General features: G+C 32.4%; 2 protein-coding genes across 2 annotated transcripts; one reads left to right on the top strand and one right to left on the bottom strand.

Annotated features, from left to right (window-relative positions):
• Positions 1 to 2851: 2851 nt before the first annotated feature.
• LOC126714956 (alpha-dioxygenase PIOX-like) lies at positions 2852 to 10894 on the bottom strand. Its single transcript, XM_050415372.1, has 10 exons — positions 10760 to 10894; positions 10375 to 10638; positions 7820 to 7969; positions 7577 to 7710; positions 5678 to 5891; positions 5391 to 5536; positions 4831 to 5058; positions 4501 to 4703; positions 3748 to 3991; positions 2852 to 3382 (listed from the first exon to the last, which is right to left on the bottom strand). Exons 1-10 carry the CDS (start codon positions 10880 to 10882, stop codon positions 3157 to 3159), a joined length of 1932 nt encoding a protein of 643 aa, XP_050271329.1. The 5' UTR covers positions 10883 to 10894; the 3' UTR covers positions 2852 to 3156.
• A 4277-nt stretch (positions 10895 to 15171) lies between these two features.
• On the top strand, positions 15172 to 16425 carry LOC126703097 (uncharacterized). The gene is made up of 3 exons (XM_050402013.1): positions 15172 to 15227; positions 15348 to 15519; positions 15598 to 16425. The coding sequence occupies exons 1-3, from the start codon at positions 15172 to 15174 to the stop codon at positions 16423 to 16425; spliced, it is 1056 nt and encodes a 351-aa protein (XP_050257970.1).
• Positions 16426 to 18566: the final 2141 nt, after the last annotated feature.

The raw sequence follows: 18566 nt of genomic DNA, 5'->3' as shown, positions 1-18566 counted from the left end.
TAATCGTGGTCATACTCTGAATAACTTTGTAAGGTTGAATTTTATCAACCATCTTGTTGGCTTTATTTCGTGCCAAATTTACTTGTATTTTAGCAATTAGTAACTCTGTATTTAGGTGGGAATCATGTAAGGACAATGTGTGAGAGAATGTGAAGAAATGCTCAAGATTGTGCAAAGAAGCAGGGACTCGCAACTGGATCTCGCGGGCGGCTCGCGGCTTGCAAGCTGCCAGAAGTTGCACACGTGCCAAGCATGCCAAAAGTTGAAGCGTCATGCCAGCTGGAGCACTACAGGACAAAAAGTACAGACTGGCCATTCAGTTACCTCGCGGCGAGGCCAAGTCGCCAGCTCTATTTTGAAAAACTGACTCTTCGCATTCCACTTTCACCCTAGTATATATACCCCTTATACCCACGAAATGTAGGGAGCTTCTAGAGAGAATTTTGAGAGAAAAACCCTAGAGAAAAACAAGATTGGCTCATTCACAATCTTCACATAGAGACTCTTCAAATTCCTCTACTCTCTTCCTCTCCATTGTTACATCATTGAGAGGTACATTACCAAAACCTTTTCTCATCATACTCATATCTGTGAGAAGGTTGTTTGGTGGTTTGGGAAGCAGTTAAGAAGAGACCAATTTCATATTGGTTGATGCTATGGTATATAGCGGAATTCGGTAAGCTAAAGAAGAAATAGGTTCGGCGTAACCTCATTGGAATAGGAGCTTAGAGGGCTTAGGTACAGTGAGTAGATTAGGCTTGGAGGGTCTTCTGTTGTTCATGTATCCCAACTACATTCTTTAGTGGATTATTCACCGCTTGAAGGGCAGCGGAAATGTTTTACGCTGAGGGTTTCGGTTTCCTCTTCGATAATACATCGTTGTGTTGTCTTTGTGTTTGCATCTCTCTTCCCTTAATCTTTTTCATTTAATTTCTGTTGTGGATGTGATTTTATTTGGTTTAGATTGTTTATCAATTTTGTTTTAAGCTTATGTTCATATTCTGCACATTAATTGTTTGATATTAAACTTGAATTGGTAATTTGTAAATTGAGGGTCTAAACGTTCAAGGTGTTTTATACACTAATTGAACATTCAAACTTGTCATTTTATCGCATTAAATATGTGTCTGGTCTTGTCTTGTCTTGTGCAGTTGTTAAAAAGACTTAAAGCAATGTAATGTAAAAAGACATTAATACCTCTCACCCCTCTCGAACTTATTTTGTCACATATAGAGATAGAAACTTTTATATTATTATTTTTTTTTCGTTTTTTTTGGGTAAGTTGTCAAAAGAATTTAAGGCCAGATGCTATTGATGCTATTCTTAACGTCCGTTTAGTTGGAGGGGTGAAAAAGTAGGAAAATAGAAAATTATGGGAGGATGAAAAAAAATGAAAAGATAGAAAAGATTTTAAATTTTCTCTTTTTTGTTTGGTTGGGAGTGGAAAAGTAGAGGGATGGAAAAAATGAGTTTGTATAAATTTACTCATAAATCCTTGTTAAAAAATGATAGCCAATTAATACAAAAAAGTGATAAATAAAAAAAAAAAAGAAAAAAAAGAAAAAGCAATCACCCAATTTATTAAAAAATAAAAATCACGTCTAATTAAACCCAAAAAAAAAAAGAAAAAAGAAAAAGGAGGCAACGTGTCCACCCACAGCCCAAGAAATCAAAAAATGAAAAAACAAAAAAGCAATGTCTAGAGGGAAAAAATAAAAATGGACATGGGCATTTTTATCCATTAAGTAGTCTTATTTTCTCCTTTTGATTTTCTCTCCATTTTAGGGAGAAAACTTTTTGGTGGACCTAGGGAGAAAACACCTGGGCCCACTATTTATTTTCTTTCATCTCCATCCAACCAAACAAACTCAAAAAGTTTTACTTCCTATTTTCTCTCCAAAGTTTTCCATTCATCTTATTTCACCTCCAAACAAACACACCCTTAGTTGTGGATTCTAGTAAATTTCTAAGAGCATGCAAAATAGAAAATGCATCAATTTTACACATTTAAGTTCCAAAATCATCTACATCAGTCAAGGTAAAATTGTATAAATTTACATTGATATTATTCACTTTGCATTTAGTTTTTTATTTTCTCTTTACGTATTCCGAGGATAAAAGAAGAAAGTGGATGGTGATTGTTGTGTATGAAGAAAGAAAAACAATTACAAAAAATCAAGAAAACTTGATATTTTAATGTAATGTGGGATATGAGATGTTTTGAAAAGTGAGTATATAAAAAAAGTTTTGAAAAGTGAGTATATAAAGGGTCCATTGGATACAACTTATTTTTGGTGAAACTGAAAACTGAAAACATGTAGCAAAATAATTTTTAAATATGTAAAAAGTACTGTGGGACCCATTTTTAATATTTTATTGTGGGTCCTATAAACAGTACTACTACAGTGTGTGAACAGTACTACTACAGTGTGTGAACAGCGATAATTGTCCCCTGGCCTAAAGCAAAACGCATAAAAAAAAAAAAATGCAAACGCAAACGCAGTAGACGTGACGCAAATCCAAATACATACAAAATAGAAAAAGTAAATTCTTACGCTAAAATAGATAGATTTTTTTGCACGAACCAATGTAAATGCTCTAAGTTGTCTTGATTGCTATTCAAGGGGCAAGTGTTTATCCAAAAGGAGATGTTTTCAAAAATCTTCCTCTAAGATAGAGGCTTTGGGTCTTTCCTTAGATTTAAACCATAATTAATGTGTCTCCTTTGGAAACACTATAATGTGTTAATTATATTGTAAGGTTTTTAGTGTTGAAACATAACTTTGATACCATATTAAAATAGAAAACAAAAATAATAATTTAGAGAGAGAGAGAGAGAGAGAGAGAGAAATATACTACAACAATATATATAAATATTAAAAGAAATTGTGAGTGTAATTCAAGTGATAACCTAATAACATGTAATGGCATTCTTAGGTACCTCATGTCTATAGTTAGGTATCTTGTTTCTTTGATAGCATTAGTTATTGTTTTTTAAAAATGTGGTGACACATCTTTACCGTTAATTTACTTCAAATAAATCCTAATCATTAATGGGAAACTTTCCATTTCAAAGTCACAAATAGCTATAGAAGGTTAAATAAAATAGAGATTATAACTTATTTAATCCAAATACAAGAGAGTGGTAGATTAGATTCATTGAGGAACACGAAGGAGGAGTGGAATTGGATTGTGAGAATTTGGAGGTGAATCCCACACCGAGAAAGCACTTGTAGAGTTCATCCATTTCTTCACCAATTCTGGGTAATGACGGCTAAGTACATCCTTCAAGCTCTCTGTGTTATTAACCCATTCAAATCCTTTTTTCGTGTATGTTTCCTCATTGAAGTTGCTTGTGAAGAACCTATCTGCCTCCAGCCTCCTACATGCATGCCAACCCAAAATTTCAAGTTATAGAACACCCCACCCAAAATTCAATATGTTATAGTAACACTAACATGGATTACCACCTACTAAACCAAAAAATTAAAAACTAAAAATGGCATTCCATGGTTTAGATTTATGCAGTATCAATTTGATTATGTAACTAAATATGAAGTAAGGATATTTGTTAGTTTTTACATAGATAGGCACTTTATTTACCTCTAATTTTGCTTTATGTACTCAAATTTCTCTACTCGCATAGCGTTACACAAAGATTAGTCAGAAATTTTTTTCACCTCTAATATTTTTATGAATAATTGAACCCATTTTTCTTACATATTCGTGCATTTGTTTTATAATTACCTGCTTGCCATTATTAAGAATATTACAAAAGCTGTCTGGCTAATGGCAAATCCTTTAGTTTTCTTCTCTGCCATGAGACCCACAAGCAAGTCAAGCTCTTCAACATCATGACCGTACACTTCTTCAAGCACTCGAACAGCTTCATCGTCATCTGTCAAATCTTCCCATTTCGAAATAGGTATCAATAGTAGGGCCCTACGAAATTCATTATACCTTGCGACTTTCCTTTCCCTGTCCCTATAGACTGCATTATAGAGCATGAGAATTGTGTTTCACATCATATATATAGAACTTGGTAAATTAATTAAGGTAAAATTTAAGTATAGTTGTTTTTAGGTGCAATACATAAATTATTCAATCAAATTCAAAACAGTTAATTATTCTTATAAAAAATAATAATATTAAGAAAAATATTATGTTCATAACATTTTCATAATACTTTCACAACAAATTTTATATGGTGGATTATTTTTTGCTACTATGGACAGCCAAAAAAATAATTTCAATTGTGGAATCAAATTAGAACTAGTAATAACTTACCACTTAAAATTTATTATAAAAATATTGTGAAAAAGGAAAATGTTATAAACATGCACTTTTCTACTATTAATGTTTCATCGATCAATATTCAATACAACCATGTCTTTAATTTGGTTGGAGAATTTATTGCACTGCACCTAGAGAACTTTATTAAAAAAATTCCATTAATTAAAAAAATTCAGGATTACCTCCATGCTTTAGGTAGTATATTACCTTCAAGAGCTGGTAGGTCCACATGATCAGGCCTATCTTGGCCATCCACGTTTTGTGGGATAATGTCCCTAAGCCACATAGGGTAGTTCCAAAGCTCTAGGGCCCCAGAAGCTTGGTGGCCCATAGAGACTATTTGCTTTGAGAACCCAATATCTGCCAAGGCCTGTTCTCCCTTGTGACCAATCAAATTTGGCATAGGAATCCTGAAAAGCAATAAATAATGAGGATAAAACATATGGTATACAAATATTTCCCATTGTTTACCAAAAAAAAAATATTTCCCATACTTTCATGGGCTAATTTTTGATGCTATGTCGAAGAGAATTATACCTTTCGCTCAACGGTGGAGATTTGTTGGGTCCTGGTGCAGCCAAAATGTCCCTAAGGTCTAAATAATCAGGTAGAAGTGAGTGCATTCGATAAACACTAACAAACTCTTCAGTTAATGAATAAGGAACACCATGATTATTAGGTTTTTTTAGACCCACCAAACCTCCCAAGATGGCTCCTCCAACATGCCCAAATGTGTCCTTGAATTTCTTTCCCAACAATCCATACCTACAATTCATAACCATTAGAGTCTGTTTGAATACCGCTTATTTTGCTGAAACTGAAAATTTATTGTCAAAAGTACTATAAATAAAGATAAAAGTTAGTTGAAATAATATAATGGGACCTATGAATAATACCAAAAAAGTGCAGTGAGACTCATAATTAGTAATAAAAATAAATTGAATAGTGAAATAATTTTCATTTATAGTCTGTATCCAAACGGAGGCTATCAGTTTGCACCAATCTTAGTTCTTTATTTATTGTGGTGATCTTGAAATGAATCACAAAATCCATCACTTTTGCTTTAATCAATACACTAAATTGACTGCATAATTTACCAGTTGTTGCGCATCCCTGCAATCATTGTATCAGTTTTGAGGAGCTCCACCGTCCAATCTATGGTATGGATCTTAGCAATCACTGCGGATGTCACTAGCCTCGCATGACGATACAATTCTTCATCATCTAAGTGCGGATATTCTTTCTAAAATCGTGAAAAATTTAGCTGTAAATTTAACTATTCCCTTGAAAATAGGTCAATATTCATGCTATGGCTGATCAAATCCCAAAAACTAATGATTGACCTAGCTACTTTTTTTTTTTGGTTTCATAGAGTACCACTTACCTTAAGAGAGTCACAAACTGCATTGTGTTCCTTAATGAAGAGTGCCTGCAATGTCGAAACGCCAATCCAACTATTACGAACGTCTCCTGACACAGCAATGCCATCTTGGTCATGAAGAAGAAGGCCATCAGATGATATTTTGAGCTTTCCATCTTTGAAAGTTCTCACTTTTTGCAATGTTTCTGCATTGCTCCCATATATAACACTTCCATCCCTAATATTCACCATCATTCGTGTGAAGTCTTGCACCGATAAAAAGATAGTTCAGAAAATTCAAACTATTTTTTGGAAGTATCTTTGGTTATAAAGAGAAAATTGAAAATTGGCAACTGGGAGTGGTACAATAGTTCACTAGTTCAACAGTTAGGTCATTGGTTCATAGTCATACCATGAGATTAATAATTAATATATTTTAAAAACATATTTGTAAATAAGTTAAAGAATACATAAAAAAAAAAAAGGAAAAAAATATTAAAAAAATGAGATGTTATGCAATTTAAATATAAATGTGGAAGTATACCAAATATTGAAATTAATAGAATATTATTATTCAAAAAAATTAATATATAATTTGATTTTTTTAATATATAAGAAAGACTAAAAACAGGAAATCTTTTAGTATTAAGTATTAACTTCAAGTTTAACTTATCAAAAAAAAAACTTCAAGTTTAAAAGTTGAAGACTTAAAAGCCTATTATTAAAAGAACAAAATTGAAAGAAAATATGGTTATTTAATCCAAATAACTAATCATTAAAAAACCAGTTGGTTCGGTGTTTTTCTAAAAAACATCAGTGTTCCATTGTTTGATTGGTTTTCTTACAATTTTTTTTTTTTTTTCCATTTCAACCCAGAATTTTCTACAATTCACTATTGGTTTGATAGTTTAAGCGTCAGTTCTATATGGTTTTGAAATTTTGATAACTATGCTCGCAACAACTAAACTTAAGTTTTTGCTTTGTGTTTACTAATAAAAAAATGTCAAACGCAGTAGAAAAGACTATGTTTCTATGAGGTCTAGGAGAGATGGTGATCGGTCATCTTACTCTTAATTTTAAAAGAGTGAAGTAGAAATATTACAAATATTACCACATAAAATTTATAAATTGATGTTTAAATTCATTTATTAAGTTATTGAAATCCACTAATCACATTTATTGCTGCATAAGTTTGTAAACGTTTTATAGTAAAGTTTGTAGTAACTTTAGCATTTTCTATTTTAAAAAGGTTAATACTCGAATTTGAACTTGAGGCTCTATTTAGTTGGGAGAATCAAAAAGTGGGAGAATATAAATATTTTTATTTTCGATCATATCTATTGGTATAAAGGATAGAAAGGTTGAAGGAGAAAAATCAAATTAATTTTTTTTTTGGGTAAATAAATCAAATTATAATTATGCTTTTACTATAGTTTGAAACAATTGGAAAATAAGGGTAATTTTGTAATTTCATATTCATAGATATTTTCTATCTTCTTTTCTCTCCAATTGAGAAGGAAAAAATGGTGAGTCCCGATAAACTGCCCCCACCTACCCGAATTTTCTTCCCTCTCTATTTTCACACCTACCAACCACACCATAAGACTCCTCATTTGGGTAGAGGTCACTTTCCATCATACCATGGCTCAGCCTCTTGTGGGTTTATAGATAATAGTGTAAAAATTAATTAATCTACCATTTTCCTCTCCTCTCTTGTCTCTTCTTACTAATCACAAATATTTCAATAGTACTTTGAAGTTGACCATTGCGCACCTTTGATGTAATAGTCATTCCACAAATATAAAATTATTGTGGAATTAGTGCGGAGGCAAGAGTCGGAATTCAAATCAGCTGATTTAATTTAGGCCTTTTTGTTTAAAGTTTGGTACACCCTAAGTTAAAGAAAGTAAACTAGTTTCTTACCACCATGGTGTACGAATGTTTAGTGCACCAGTCTGGATCTCGTGAAAGCTCGTTGGAACCTCCTTTGTCTTGTAGAACTTGAAAGACTTAAGGGGACACTGGTTTGCAACTTCTTTAGGTGCAGTCAACTCAATCTATATATGATGGTTTTACCCAATAGATTAAACATTCACACATTTAAGCATTGTCAATTTTTCCAAAAAGTTAAGAAATTGTTATAATTGTGTTGTAAATACAGCAAACCTGCTTGGTATCCTCCAAGTGATCTATCCAATCATGTATCATAAATTGAATCCAAGAAGCTGCTATCATGTTGAATTGTTTTCCTGTGTCTTTGAATTTTCTTCGAGCAAGAAGTTTTGTGGCCACCACCACAGGATCTGGTTTCAATAGCTACACATTTTGCAACTAAATTGTTATCGGAATCAAAACATAAATAAAATCGCAGAATAAAATATGCTAATCACTTTGCCTAAGAAATGCATTCTGAAAATGGAGTTATAAAGTTTGTACCGGTTGCAAATATAGTTATGAAAATAATTTAAAATTGTATTGAGCTTAATTATTATTAAAAAAAAAAAGTAGGGGAAATGGGTTCTTTGATCCACCCAAGTGCAGGGGCGAGGCCACCTTAAGTTATACTCTTAAGTTAAATATAGTTTGATTTTATATATATAATAATTTAAAAAAATTTATTTGTCTACCCTTCAAAAAAAATTTGGGAATACCCTCAATTTTTTTATGCCAATAAAATTGAATTTTGCTCCATAATTTGTTTTACATTCAGTGGATGAATAATTGATTAATTGCGTATATTGAAAGAGATATAACTTGTAGTATTGATAATTAGACTATCACGTACCGATTTCAAAATATAAAAACTCATAGAAGGCAATTATAAACTTTATATATTTGCGTGTTTTTTTTTTTTGTCAATATATGAATTTCTCTTTTTATTAGATTATATAATTTATACTTTTTAAAGAACACCTTGATAAAAATTCTTGAAGCCACCACTGCCCAAGTGTTAGAAACCATTTTTTTTTCCTTTTTTACATTTTACAATAGGGCATTTTACAAAAGTTATACTCTTAGAAGTTTATTTTTATCTAATATATATATATATATATATATATATAGAGGGAAACAAGCTTTTTCAAGTTTCAACTAATGAAAAAAGCAAAAAGTATTGATCCAGAGCCGGCTTTAGACCTAGGTCTAAAGCCCCACTTGTCCCAAAATTTACAAAGGTATCTAAGGCCCTATTAAATAAATAAGAGGCCTTCAACAACAACAACAACAACAACAACAAAAAAGAGCTGCCAAAATTTTAGAATAATAATTATTTTTAAGAAAAAACTATGAGTGGGTTTTACATTCTTTCCCCATCTCCAAAAATGTCCAAAATATATATTAAGATAATAGAAATCTAACCTGACTGAAACCATAAATTATTTTACCAAAAAATGGTATGACTATGCTAAATAATTATTAATAATTAATTTTCCTAACAACTTGTAAAAGATATGTTAATAAAACTTAAACACAAAAATTTAATTAGCAATTTTTCATATAAAATAATAATATAGAAAGTTAAATAAATTGTATTTAGTTAATTTTTAAATATTTTTTTAAAAATACACTGAAGTTTTTTTTGTCTTAAGTCTTAAAATGTATTGAGTTGGTTCTATACTGATTACTGAGACCATTTTATATTTTTAAGCCTATTATACTCTAATGTATAATATTTAATTTATTTAAGAAAAAAATTGATTTAAAACTTTTAAAAATTTTAATTTAAAATATAATTTCACATGATTTAATGAAAAAACTATATTTTAATATAAATTATATAAAACTGATTTGATGATTTTTTTAATATAAAAATTTGGGTTATGCTAATTAAGTTCTTGTGGATTTTCACTTCTTTTATTTATCGAATTATTTTATATTACCTAGAATCTATACAACTCTTCTTTCATGCTTATTTTTTTGGGATTTGAAAGAAAGGTCATCTCATGATTTCTACTGTATTTTAAAAATAAATTAAGGTGCTTATTTTGTAGCTCGGGCCGCTCGGCCTACAAATATAAAATGAAGGATTATTATTTTTTTGGCCCACAAATAAAAAATGAAGGATTTTTTTTTTTTTTTGAGAAACAAAGGATTATTTTATTAATAATATATACACGCACATTATAATTAATAATGATATATTCAAAAATATTAGGAATGATGAATCTATTTTCCTCTACCTTGTGTGTGTGTTTGTTTCTCAATATATATATATATATGGACAATAAATATTAGAAATTTTGTATGACAATTAAATTTCTGGTTATCTTTTTTTTTTGGTTATTTAAACAATTAATTTTTTTAAGAGTTAATTTTAGTTTCAATTTTTTTAATCTTGGGTTCTTGGACTAAATCTTAGCTCAGCCATTGACGAGCAGTAGGCCAGTAGCAGTACATGTACGTACGTAGAACCAAAATTTTTATTATATTTATCATAATTAGATTAGATTTAAAACCAAAAAAAAAAAAATTCATCAAAAAAAAAACAAAAAATAATAATTAGATTACAATTTTCTATAGGCTTAGCTTATAATATATTAGTTTTTTTTTTTAGAAAGTTTTAACCTATGGTGTCCACTTCTAATGATAACTCTTTAAACTTTACCAGTTGAATTAACTGAAACATATTATAATATATTAGATTAGATATGATATGATGCATGAAATTATATTCCAAATCCAGCAAAAAAAAAGAAATTATATCCCAAAAGAGAAATATATACCTTATCCTTTTGATCAACGGGCAGAACATTTCTGCCGAAGAAAGATCCTTCACTGCCTGCACCTTCATTGAAGGGATCATTAAATTCTCCATCAGCTGTCCTGAATGGATGATCCACGGGGTTAAACCGAACGCCGACCGGAGATCTACCGACGTTGAGTAAGTTGTACTCATTGTGAAGGTGCCGGCGAATAGCCAGATACAAGATACCAAAGATCACTGGTAACCGGGGCCATATGCCCGACTTGTCAATGGAGTGCACAATCTGCATGCATGAAAATATGAATGATAACAAGAAAAGTTCACTAGATTAAGGTGTGCTTGAAACAATAACATGGCAGTAGAGATGAGTCATAATAAGCTTGACAAGGAGCATGGGATTTTACAAGGAAGAGGGAAGCATCTGTGAGAGTCATCTTAGCAACAGCTTCATGGAAGTCTTTGTGGATGAATTGATGGAAAGGTGCAGATAGGAGAGCCTTAAGTGACGCCATTATTACAGACAACATATAGTATATCTTTCCCTGTTTACTCGTTTATAATTAATCAGAACTGGGGCATCTATATATTGTGGAGAGCAACTCTAAAAGAGAAAGAAAGGGCCACATGACATGCCATAGAGTTTGCCCTAAGATATGAGCAGAAAACCAAGAATAATGGGAACATTCGTGCATGTGAAGTGACACCATCAGTGACAGCCTATTCTAAATATAAAAATCGTTTGCTTGAATTATTCCTTCAAGGTTCAAGGTCCAAACTCCAAAGGTACATTGAATTTCAAGATATCCCTGAAAATAGTGTTATAATCAAACGTTGTAATGAAGTCAGGGGCGGCGCCACTGAATGAAGTCCTTCAATTTGTTTGCTTAATCAAAACTTATGGTGTATCATCTTGATTTTTTGCGGTAATTGATGTAACTAATAGAAGAGTAGTGTTTATTTGAAAGTCACGATTTTTAATACTTTTAGAAATGTGAGTAATTTTAAAAATAGTTTGTATGTAACAATTTTTGTCCTTCAACAAAAGTCAGCGTAAATATTTGCAGAGTTACTTCATGGAAAAGTGATGATGTGGCAATTTCTTTATTTTTCTTTATTTTTTATATAACTTATTTGTGTGATATTTTATTAATTTTTAATATAAATAAACTTGAAAAAAAAAACCCTTCTTTTTACATATATATATATATATACATACACACTAGTGTTATGCTCGTGCGATGCACGACTTAATAAAAGAATTATATATAAATTTTAAAAAATATACATATTTTTTGATAATATAATTAGATTCAATAACAAATAAAATAGTAAAAATATTTTAAAGATTATGACAAGTTTTAAATGTCTAAAAGCTTTTAGTAGTAAACAGGCCGGGCTTTGCATGGTTTTAGTCATAAACTTATAACATGAATAATTTTATTGAGAAACACTAATTAATGATTGAAGAGAAATGCTATACCCGGTCAAACTAAGACATAACTTTTACTCATTCAAATAATAATTAAGGTGAAGTAGGATGAGGAATAACAAATAATAATTATAACATACCGGCATACTAACATTTATATTTAATTATAATGAAGCGCTTGCATCTCAAAGTGTCAAATTAATATTAACACTAAACATGCTAAGATGTTTATGTTAATTAATGTAAATAACCATAAAATTAATATCAACATCTAACACCTTACTATTGCATGAATTATGATTAAAATTAACCCAATAATTTTACTTTAACCCCAAGCAATCATCTTGAATTTACAAATTAAAACTACCCAAATTTATAAAATTAAAAAAAAAAAAAATGAAAGCAAAATTCACTATAACACACACATAAATATATAGACACAAAAAAACTTTGAATTCAATAATTAGAAACAATATTAATATCTAAACATTAAAAAAAATCTGGAATTAGAGTTAAAGTATAGATACTCATATGAAAATTTTAACTTTGACAGCAAGGGGAAGGCAGTGAAGCCTTGGAGATTTCACATCACTTTAAATATCCATTGTTTTTACATCACCCTTTTTATATTTAATCAATTTTTTGTATCCATTCTTTGTGGAGTGATGTTCATTATCATGGTTTTGGATGCTTAAATCTTGGTCTCATGGCTACTTGTGGGATCTACACATACTAGAAAAATAATCTTTCAAAAAGTGAATAAGATTTTTGTTAAAATTAATTTGTTAGTTTTCATGGAAGATATACAATTGATTCTGAAGACCATAATAAGCATATAAACTAGATCAAAGTTAACAAAAATAACTTAAACAACAGGTAACCCACACACAAAACATATTCAATTTGATGGGAAAAAATGAAGAAGGGAATTTTATGAAAAAACAAAAAGAAGAAGGCAAATACATACATGCAAGTTTCATAGATAAGGTAAGTATGAGAATAAAAGAATACATCAAGAAACCGTACGGTAGGAAAAGGGAAAAATATACTAAACCGTATATATACCCCCACTTTTATATTAGATAATTTTAAGTTGTGAAGAAATTAATAACTTGATATGAATAGAAAGAAAAACGAATTTATGTAATTAAGAAGTTTACGTTAATTACATATTAGTTTTTTTTTTTTTTTTTTTTTTTAGTTTATGTTAAAGTTAATAAATATTGGCTATTTTTTGTTATTTATTCCAAAAGAAAAAAAAATTTGAGAAGAAAAAATAATACTTTTAAATTTGTTACTTTATTATCAGGAAATAGATGATGTAAGATAATTGTTTATCCCCCACCCCCCCCCCCCCCCCCCAAAAAAAAAAAATCTAACGTAAGCTAGTAAAATTGTTATTTTATAAATAAATAAAATAAAATAAAATAATTAAAAAAAAAAGAAGAAGTTCATTAGAATACTTATTGTTACTTTATCCAAAGAAATTGATAAGGATTAAAAAAATTTTGCTTTTATCTAAAAGTTTTTTTTTTTTTTTTTTTTTTGAGAAACAAATAAGTCATCTTTATTAAGGTAAGTCAGACTGAAAAACATCACTCAAATCTTGGGGTAGCTCTTCTAACCACACATCGGTATCAGCAGCTAAAACTACTCTTTTAGCAAGGGAGTGGGCCAATCTATTGCCCCCCTACAAGTATGAGAAAAACTGCAAAACTGCATACAAGAACCTATTCGCTTAATATCATTAATAATATGACCCAGCCATGATCTGTCATGCTTTTGGTTATTGATAGTTTGTATGATCTTTAGAGAATCACCTTCCACCTCCACTGTGAGATACTAATTTCTTGAGAAAAAATAAAAGCTCGCCTTGCTGCCAATGGTTCAACCATGTCTACCGTACTGGGCAGTGAGCTTTGCTGACCGAGGGCGACAATGATCATCCCTAACTCATCGCGGATAACTATCCCCAAACCAGCAAGGGCCAAGTTCTCAAAAATGGCTCCATCAAAATTAATCATGAACAAACCCGTAGTAGGTGGCTTCTAACGCACCACCTCACATGGAACCGCGGACCGCATGGTGGGGCTTTGCACATCCTTGAACTCCTGCAGCAATTCCTTAGCTTTCTTAACCGTGTCTCCTACATCCCATACTTGCTATTTTACTCTTGTAAAGTTGTAATTTACAACTATGTTTTTTGTTGGCTTTATTACGTGCCAAATTTGATTGTAATTTTGTTCAATCTTATGTACCCTGTATTTCATGTGAGATTTATTTATAAGGGTTGTGTGTGAGAGAGAGAGAGTGTGTGAAGACTCAAGGCAATTGAAGACTGAAGCTGTTTTTGTGGGTATCTCGCGAGTAAGCTTCCCACGAAATGAAGCATGTGTCCTGCACATGACTAGAATGCGAAAAGTCAGGATAGGATGGAGACAGCTGGTTTTCACGAGTGTCTCATGGGTAAGGCTTTCATGCGAGATACCCGTGAAACATTCTGTTTTGCTGAATTGTCATTTCTGATACACACTATCTATACTCACACTATATATACCCCCATTGCCCACATATGTTAAGGAGTGATTCTTAGAGAAAACCCTAGTCACAAACCTTGAGAGTTAGAGATTGTTATACCCACTATTCTCTACACAATTACTTGTGGGTTTTCCTCAACTCCTACCTCTCCATTTCCTTACCATTGAAAGGTTGATAGCTCAAACACTTACCACACCCTTTCAAAATATTCAATAAGGTTTTGGTGCTACTGGGAAGCATTAGAAGAAGCCAGGCTTTAGCGGATGCAATCGAGCATATTGCGGAATTTGGAGAGCTAGACAAGACACGGTTCCGAGAAGCCTTGTTGGAGTAGAAGCTTGGAGGGCTTAGGTGCATCGGGGTAGATTAGGCTTGGAGGGTCTCTTGCTAACCCATGTATCCCAACTGATTGTCTAGTGGATCAATTACCGCTTGGAGGGCGGTAGAGAGGTTTTACGCCCAGTACTTCGGTTTCCTTTTCGATAATACATCGGTGTGTTATCTTGTGTTTGCATTCTTCTTCCCTACTCTTTTAACTTTCATATTACTACCGTGTTATATTGAATATGACTTAGAGTAGTTTATTTGTTTATCCACTTGCATTTACTCTATTCCACACTTAGTATAAATTAGAGTAAAATCTATCGAGCCGTAATTTTTTATTTGGGGGTCTAAATAGCTCTTGTGTTTTAACACATTTTCGAGCTTTCAATTGGTATCAGAGCGGGTACACTCGTTGTGGTTTTATTACCTAAGTGTGATCCTTGACTCTTTATGATGAACTGATCACAATCACTCAATGCCCCACCATTCTTTGTTGGGAGCAACTATGCGTTTTGGAAGGTCTGTATGAGGGCTTTCTTGTGTGCTATAGATGAGTCGGTATGGGACTCCGTCAAGAATGGGTATGCTAAACCCACGACAGCCAAGTCCGAGTAGGACAAGGCAGCTCTTACTCTGGCTAATGCAAACAATAAGGCTATTAACGCTATATTTTGTGGTGTGTCTACTGATGAATTTCATAGGATATCGCATGTGGAGGCAGCCAAGGAAGCTTGGACGATTCTTGAGACTATCTATGAAGGTACCAAGAAAGTCAAGGACACGAAACTCCAAATGCTTACCACCAGATTTGAAGAGCTCAAGATGGGTGACAATGAGTCTTTTAATTCAGTTTATGGGAAGCTCAATAAAATTGTAATTGCTAAACTCAATCTCGGAGAGAAGATTGAGGATGCTAAGGTGATGAGAAAGATTTTGTGATCTTTACCGGAGAGCTTCCGGGAAAAAGTCACAGCTATAGAGGAAAGTAAAGATTTGGATGAGATCAAAATCCAAGAACTCATTGGATCTCTCCAAACATATGAGTTGGGACTACCTTCTCGCAAGACGAGCAAATCTCTTGCTCTCAAAACCATCACCGAAAGAATGAATGACTCCTCCAAAGAAGATGATGTGGAGAAGGAGGTAGCATTTCTTGCAAAGAACTTCCGAAAATTTATAAAGATGAAAAATAGTGGGAAGCCATTCAGCAAAGGGAAGTTTTCATCCTCCAAAAGTGATAGGAAGGAGTTCAAGAAGAAAGATGGGAAGGATTTTCAATCCCCTCAAGGAATTGTGTGTTACGAATGCAATTTCCATGGACATCTCAAAAAGGAGTGTCCCAACTATGTGAGAGGGAAGGGTAAAGTGTTTGCCACTACCCTTAGTGATTTTGACAGCTCAAATTCAGACACGGAAGGAGAATGTGATAGTGAAGGAAACTACAGAGCATTCATGACAATTGCCTCCGTTGATTCTAAGAATGATTTGAGCAATTTGGTTGATGAACTTGGTGATCTTTCTGAGGATGAGGAAATTGAAGAATCGGAAGATGAGCGCATCTCCACCAAGAAACTTGACAATGTGTTGTCCTTTCAAAAGTCTTCACATGATAAGACTAGTTTGGGCTATACCAAAGAAGGAAGTTCTAGTAGCGAATCCAAGAAGGAAGTAAAGTTCATATCAGCCAAGAATGAAGAGAAACTTAAAGAAATGAAGCCTAGGATTGAAACCCCTGCTGTAGTAAAAAGAACCATTGGTGCAATGCCAAAGGAAAAATAGAAGTCATTACCCAAAAATCAAAGAGGGCCTCAAGTAAAGTACTTGTGTCATCATTGTGGCGTACAAGGGCACACAAGGCCGAATTGTTTCAAACTTCATGCACTTAAGAAGGCTGATTTTATGCATGGACAAGAAATTTCAAAGAGAAAACCAAAGGAAGCACAAGCTAAAGGAGATAGTGAGGGACATCTCATTGGAGACGTTATGGAAATGTTGAAGAACATATCACTATGCCTTGCTAGCTTCACTCCGAGGTTTGAAAGTTATGTTAGTTGTACCCCGCCACCTAAGGCTCTCACCCAAAACACTTGTAAAGAGTGGGTGAAGAATGGTACTTATGCATGATCACTCTCTATACCCATGCATTAATACTTCCGATGTCTAGGGTCATAGATTCATGCATTATGACATGCATATTTCAATCTGTGTCATTGCTTCCAGTTTATAGCATGTTTCTTTTACAAATTTTGTTTTGTACTTGTTTTTGTTGATCTTACTTTACTTGTTATGTTTTTTAGTGTGTTCAAAAAATTTAAAAACTCATAAAAATTGAAAAATCTCCAAAAAGTTTGATCGCCTGTGTTGTGTGTTTCACATGTGAGTTTGGCCTAGTACCTTCGTACTAATGGCGTAGTGCATTTACGAGCTTGGCTTGTTTTGTATGCACACATATATTTGTGGGAGAAATTTTGAAAATTATATGTGATTGTTGTAAATAGATCTGCAAGCTTGTCATGAATGATTGGTCAATAGTCTTGATAGTCTTGATACTTGCATGGACTTGTGCCTATATATCTTCCCACCTTTATTTTTATGTTTTTGCTTAAAGAGCTCAACAAATGTAAATCTCAAAATGAAAAGAGATAATGAGCTGCAAAAGCCGTCGCACATACTAGTATTTGACTAGGAAAAAGAGAAAGTAACTTTTAAATTGAAATGTATGGTGCTCAAAAAGTCAAAAGCCCACTCTCAATATTGAAATATTGAAAATTCCAAGCACCAATCTCAAAATGAGATGTATTGTTCAAAAATGATCAAATGTTATGATTTGTGCAGAAGCCAAATGAAAAGCTTCTAAGATTTGTAATCATTTTCTTGTGGGAGGTCATATATGTTCATTTCTATAATTGAGATAAACCACTTGACTTAGTATCAGTTGTGTATGACTTGATTGAATTGATCATTGAAGCTTCACTCTGGTCTAAGGACTATTCCACATTTGATACTCACCCACAACACACAAGTCTTAGTTCAATTAATGCTTATTTCATTTGTGTGATTATACATGTTCAAATGTGATGTGTATGCTCAATTACTTCACGATCAAACCCAAAAATATTTTTAAGTATTTTATATGTTTTTTAAAGTGATTTTATACTTTCGTGCTTTAAGTTTTTGTTCAAAATAAATTTTTGTATTGTTCATCAAAACTTGTTCAGAGGCATTTTCGCGAGAAGCTCGTGACTAAAAGCTTCCCGTGAAAAGAGTTTAAGGGAAACTAAAAATCTCAAAATTCATACAGAGAGTTTCGCGACTATCTCGCGACCATTTCATGATTAAACCATTCCCGCGAAAAGATTTTTAGGCAAAAACTGGAAAAACACAAGTTTCATACAGAGGCTATCGCAACTATCTCGCGATAGTTTCGCGACCAGAAGCTTTTCGCAAAAGTTTTTGTGCTTCAGTGGTGTTTTTCGCAAGTAATTTCGCGACTATCTAACCCGCGAAAAACGCGTGTTTACAGTTTTATAGGGTTGATGTGACAGATTTTTAAAACACTCTCTATTTCCCTCTCTTTGCCTCACTCGAACCTCTCTCAACCTAAAACTGATTTTCAATGAAACCCCATCATTTTCAAGCTTGATTTTTGCAAAATCAACTTAAAGGTATGTTTTCTTAACATTCTTTTCATTTTTTTCTAAGATTATGCAGAACTCAACTTAGGGTTCTAAAATAGGGGATTTTTCGAAAAAGGGGTTGGGAACTTTGATTTAAGCATAATTTTTTCAAAATTTTGATTGGGCTGTGTCCCATTTGATCTGTGTGTATCTGTGTTGGCCCCTTGTGGCAGTTTAAACCTGTATTTAGGCATATTTTCATGTGTTCATGCATTGCTCATAGGTGTATTGTAGTGTTACATG

Source organism: Quercus robur, chromosome 2, assembly GCF_932294415.1.
Source record: "Quercus robur chromosome 2, dhQueRobu3.1, whole genome shotgun sequence".
Classification (NCBI taxonomy): domain Eukaryota; kingdom Viridiplantae; phylum Streptophyta; class Magnoliopsida; order Fagales; family Fagaceae; genus Quercus; species Quercus robur.
The sequence above is the reverse complement of the archived record's forward strand: the minus strand, read 5'-3'. Positions and strand labels throughout refer to the sequence as shown.